General features: G+C 41.2%; 1 protein-coding gene across 1 annotated transcript; it reads left to right on the top strand.

Annotated features, from left to right (window-relative positions):
- The first annotated feature begins 2212 nt into the window (after nucleotides 1-2212).
- On the top strand, nucleotides 2213-4666 carry LOC147623574 (two-component response regulator ORR3-like). Its single transcript, XM_086820146.1, has 5 exons — nucleotides 2213-2517; nucleotides 3053-3129; nucleotides 3286-3354; nucleotides 3440-3510; nucleotides 3602-4666. Exons 1-5 carry the CDS (start codon nucleotides 2352-2354, stop codon nucleotides 3810-3812), a joined length of 594 nt encoding a protein of 197 aa, XP_086676272.1. The 5' UTR covers nucleotides 2213-2351; the 3' UTR covers nucleotides 3813-4666.
- Nucleotides 4667-5705: the final 1039 nt, after the last annotated feature.

Here is a 5705-nt window from a genome sequence, read left to right on the forward strand (position 1 = left end):
CAATGTTTACTTAGATTAAGTTGTATGATTAAGATATCAATATTTGCAAAACGAATTGGACACCACTTTCCACTGTTTCTTTTTTTACGTATCTTCTCTTATTTGGTTCGAGTTCATGTTTTTAGAAGGGATTTCTATCTTTAACAATTTCGTGCATGATAATCTACTAATTCGGTATTCACGAAACGAATCCAACACCACTTTCTAGTGTTTTTTTTTAATGTATCTTCTGTAATTTGGTTCGAGTTCATGTTTTTAGAAGGGATTTCTATCTGTAACAATTTCATGCATGATAATCTACTAGTTCTCATGGGCTGTTTTGTTTTTTGGCTTCCTCCAGAGCCTTGAGCATTTTTGTGTAGGGGAGAGAGAGAGAGAGAGAGAGAGAGAGAGAGAGAGAGAGAGGGGGGGGAGTTCAAGATTAAGGCCAGCCGTCCTTAGACATGGAACGCCGGACAGAGAACATGATTTATGTGATAAGAATCTTGGATATGGCATGCATACTTATTTCGCTATTTGAGAAGATTGATTTGATTGTATTGCTATGTTGAAATAGCATGATTGAGTTAGTTTCAATGTTTACTTAGATTAAGTTGTATGATTAAGATATCAGTATTCGCGAAATGAATTGGACACCACTTTCCACTCTTTTGTTTTTTTACGTATCTTCTCTAATTTGGTCCGAGTTCATGTTTTTAGAAGGGATTTCTATCTTTCACGATTTCGTGCATGATAATCTACTAATTCGGTATTCTCGTATCTTTTGTAATTTGGTTCGAGTTCATGTTTTGAGAAGGGATTTCTATCTTTAATGCATGATAATCTACTAATTCTCATGGGCTGTTTTGTTTTTTGTCTTCCTCCAGAGCCTTGAGCATTTTTGTGTAGGATAGAGAGAGAGAGAGAGAGAGAGAGAGAGATTTTGTCATGGGCTGTTTTGTTTTTTGTCTTCCTCCAAAGCCTTGAGCATTTTTGTGTAGGATAGAGAGAGAGAGAGAGAGAGAGAGAGAGAGAGAGAGAGATTTCAAGATTGAGGCCCAGCCTTAGACATGGAACGCCGAATAGAGAACGTGATTTATGCCCTATCGGAGCCATTTAGTAAAACCTAGAGTGTACGACATTTACTGGAGGCATACGCGGGATAGCCGCGAGACATCTACCATGGTGGTTGGGTGGACGGGCGTTGGGGAAAGGCCCTATAGGCTAGATCTTTTGTTGGTGATTCTCTCTGATTTTGAGATTTTGTATTGAGACGAGTATTTTTATTACTTTGGATTTATAAATGATTAAATACGCACGCACGCACGCAGTGATACATTCAGCCCTGAGGATGTCCCTGGTCAAGAGAGGGAGAGAGGAATCCGCAGCCCCAGTCTCTACAAGAGAAAGCAAGAAAGCAAAAGAGCACATGAGAGGGAGTCTAGGAGAGAGAGAGAAAGCAAAAGAGTAGAGCAGGACAGGCTCTCTTTGCACTCTCTCCTTGTCTCTCAGATGTTGTGCTCTTCGCAGTCTCTCCCTCTTTCTCAGGGTCGCATTTGCCCCTATGTCTCCCTCTGTTCGAGATATTTTGGGCCCTCCACTGCCACACATCGAAACCCCCGAACAAAAAATATAAGTTTTTACCATTCACCTATACTAAGGTTCAAAAAACTTCCATTCTCCCTCTTGCCAAACTAATTAATGTTAAAAAACGATTGGGACCCAATATATATATATATAAATCTTTTAACATATACCCACGTTGTGCAGCTTGATGGCATCGAACCTGGGTCCTCCCAAACACATATATATATTATCTTCCCGCAAACACACATATATATATTATCTTTAATAAAGAGTAGAAATAGATAGATAGATTGACTGATTTATACCTTTATATAAAAAAAAGTAGCATATATATATATATATATATATTCCCGCAAACACATATATATATTATCTTTGATAAAGAGTAGAAGTAGATAGATTGATTGATTTACACCTTTCTCAAAAAAAAATCCAATAAAGCGATATCTTTTTGATATTTTCTTAGATTGCAATGTGCTATGTAAAATGCGCGATGGCGTCAGAGTATCAATTTTCTTTTATAATGGGATCGACAAGATCTTCGATTTTCTTTTGAAATTTGTACACAAAATCACAACAGCACAGCAGCAGGTACATGAAAAAGCGCACCCTTCCAGCCTTCCTTTAAAACGTTGCCCGTTATCTCGCAAAAATGTCTCCGACCACCATCGCTCCACCTCCACCGCGTTCATAGCCTCTGGCCTGCCCGATACCCTAACTACATCCCCCAGCCCTAATCCTAACCCTAGCCCTAGTCGCCTGAGCTCACCCCTTCAAGTGTAGACATGGCCGCAGAGATTGGAGAGATCGATGTGACTGTCGTCTCCAACCCAGAAGAGAGTCGGAGTAGCATGACTCGAAGTGCTCCAGAGGTCCATGTCCTGGCTGTTGATGACAGTGTCCTTGATAGGAAAGTCATTGAGAGGTTGCTCCGGACTTCTTCATACAAAGGTACATGGATCATTTACCTTCTTTAGTTTAATCCTTTTTTCGTGAATCAATGTTAATCAAATGCCCTTTCTACTAAAGGGTTAACCATTTGCCATCTGAAGGAGTAAATAATTTACCCTTAAGGCTAAACCAATTGCCATTATAAATTTGATCAATTGTCATCTCAATGGATGAATCTTCATTAGTGAATGAATCTGCCCCAGCTCAAGGGTTATTTGTATGTGATGATGCGTCATGTCTTTGCTGCCAAGGGTAATGGACGATTTTGCCCCTTCTTCATGCTTGATGTGTGGTGATGGATTCATTTTAAGGGTAGTTGATGTATCAAGACCCATCATCTCAAGGGTTGGATTCTCATTCACCAACTATTATAAGGCTGTTCTGGTTAACCACGGTTGATTATGCATGTCCTTAAGTGTAATGGATGGTCAATTATGCTCCTCAAGGGTAGTAAATGGTTAATTATGCACGCGCTTAAGGGTAGTAGATGGTTAATTATGCACACCATCTGACCTGATTATTTGATGGTTTTTAGTCACAACGGTTGATAGTGGAAACAAAGCTTTGGAAGTGCTTGGCATTGAAGGGACTCAGGGCTCCATGCAGATCAATGTAAGATGGGTCTCCTTGCACTGTTTTCCACCAAAACAAGCTCAATTTTATTTTAAACTTTTTGATTTATGATGCTGTTGTATTCTCAGTCTAGTATTTCCAGTTTCATATTGAATTCTTTGGTGCTTGTGCTTACAGTTATAGTTTGTTGAACAGGTTAGCCTCATAATCACTGATTACTGCATGCCGGGGATGACTGGCTATGACCTTCTCAAGCGAGTCAAGGTTAACTTCTCATCTGAAGCGGTGTTAACTCAAAGCTTCATATGATCGCTTAATGGGCTGAATTTAGTCTGTCTACGTATTGCAGGAAACGTCTTCTCTGAAAGAGATACCAGTCGTAATCATGTCCTCTGAGAATGTTCCAAACCGGATTCAAAGGTGATTGGTGGTTTGTTGATCTCGGTTTTCGTTTAACTAGATCTCATCCTAGGCCTTTGGTGAAATGCCTAACAAATTTTCACATTTCCAGGTGTTTGGAGGAAGGTGCGGAGGAATTCATCATGAAGCCTGTGCAGATGGCAGATGTGGAACGCCTGAAAGTACACATACGCCCACCCTCAAGGGCATTCCGAGTGGACCAATCCAGTGCATCTTGCAGCAAAAGGAAGTTTGGTTCAGAAGGTTACCAAGTGCAGAGCCCAGAAAGGCGGCCTCGATTGAGTGGGGTTACTGTTGCATGAGTTGCCCTTGTCATTGGTTTGCAAACCACACTTGCTGGTTGGGCATGTGTCTTCAAATTCATGTCAGAAAACCTACCTGGAACTATGTACAGGTTAATTAAACGCCTTGCAGTGTGGAAAGTGAGACTGGTCTTCAAATTCATGTCAGACAACCTACCTGGAACTATGTACAGAAGCTAAAGAGGTTAATTAACGCCTTGCAGTGTGGAAAGTGAGACTGGTCGGCAAAAGTGCTAACGAGCGATCCACCAAGGGGTTTATACAAGTACACAGTCAGTGTGCCTACCTCTTGTGCTCATGCAACTGATTTGGCGAGTTGCTCTTGTATTCCATATTAATGACGGGGCTAGCAAGTCTGTAGCCTTATATTTTACACCTGTATGGATTTTTTTTCTTCAACTTGGAGATGGGTGAGGAGTTTGGCCAAGCAATCAGATTGAAGGTGGTACCAGTCGCCTCTTGTGGTCGGGATTGTAATATGAGGAGGACAATATGCAACAGGAAGTTGGTTCTCTTTGCAGAAAAAGGTTTTTTTTTCCTTTTGGCCTTGTTTCATGCATGTGCGGAGGGGAGGGTTTGCTTTTCTCAAGCCACCTTTACAGCAGGGAGAAAGTAGTCTACTCTAGGTATTGCAGAATCGTGTTTGCAAATACTGTCTTCAAATACTTGCAATACTGTTGCAACTCGTGGTCAGGAGAATGTGTATGGTGCATACTTGTAACACTGTTCAAATACTTGCACCTTTGAATCCTTGGAATACTGTTGGCAACTTTTTTGGTCAGGAGAAACTGTCCAGCGCATGATACTTGTAAAAACTGTTAAAATACTTGCAATATTGTTGCAAATTGTGTTTATCCCATGGTGTTGCTTTACAAATGAGCTAATTGTTTACCTTTTAGGAGCTCTATCATGGCTGTTTGTCAGGGATGGACTGGCAGAATTTTGGTTTCCTACTCTCTGCCTCACAGTAAAAGGCCTTGTACATCCAAGTGTTAAAAGATTGAAAACAGGATTCTGGAGATTCTCTGCAACCTCATGGATAGATGAATAGGATTAAACCATATCTCTATTTCCGTTTCAAGGGTCAAACTCTACTCCCACCACTCCCACGTTTAATGGTTTCTAGTGCAATATTTTGGAGATTTTCTCTGCAACCGGTGTAGGATTAAACAATATTTTGGAGATTTTCTCTGCAACCTCATAAACAGAGGTGTAGGATTAAACGATCTCCAATCCCATTTCAAGGGTCGAACTCTTTCCCACTGCTCCTGTGTTTAATGGGTCTCTGTAAATACTCCGCTCCCATGTGTAATGAACCGTGTGTAAATTAAAGAACCTTGTCTCCCTTCCAGACTAGTGCACCTAGGGCCTAGGCTATGTACATACTTGACTGTTTTTTTTTTCGTACACACCCGGGGCCCACTCAAGTGGGTGGAGCCGATTTCCCCTTCCAACAATTAGCCAATTATCATGGTCGGGCAAGGGCCACGTACCATCGGGCAAGAGCCACGAATTAGGCATCCCCCATGACCACCGCGATGAGTCGAGCGTTGGAACAACGGAGGGGTCTTGTATGGATCCTCCTATCTCGGGTGATCCACCACCCGAGGAGGAGTCACTCGAGTGTTCAAGGGGCAAGAGCCCGAGCAACCAAACACATCAAGTGAGCATAAGTGTCCTTTTATAACATGAGAGAGCCTAGTGGGACTTGAACTCATAACCTAGAGGTTACAAGTCACAAGCTTGACCACTACACTAACTCAGTTGGGACACCTGACTGTTTTAATATATGGTTTTTCACTATATTTGTTGAAGAGGTGAAAGCATTTGTATGAGACAATGTTAAATTTCTTACATAATTTGTTTTCTAATGTATAGAAAATTTTCTACATG

This window comes from Cibotium barometz, chromosome 26 (assembly GCF_041138505.1).
Source record: "Cibotium barometz isolate CiBa-2024 chromosome 26, ASM4113850v1, whole genome shotgun sequence".
Lineage (NCBI taxonomy): Eukaryota > Viridiplantae > Streptophyta > Polypodiopsida > Cyatheales > Cibotiaceae > Cibotium > Cibotium barometz.

What these genes read in the sequence shown, in the direction of transcription:
- LOC147623574 (XM_086820146.1), top strand. Translation starts at nt 2,352, where the DNA reads ATGGCCGCAGAGATTGGAGAGATCGATGTGACTGTCGTCTCCAACCCA. An exon ending in AGGGCTCCATGCAGATCAAT is followed by an intron (nt 3,130 to 3,285) that starts GTAAGATGGGTC and finishes TTTGTTGAACAG; the next exon opens with GTTAGCCTCATAATCACTGA. An exon ending in ACCTTCTCAAGCGAGTCAAG is followed by an intron (nt 3,355 to 3,439) that starts GTTAACTTCTCA and finishes TACGTATTGCAG; the next exon opens with GAAACGTCTTCTCTGAAAGA.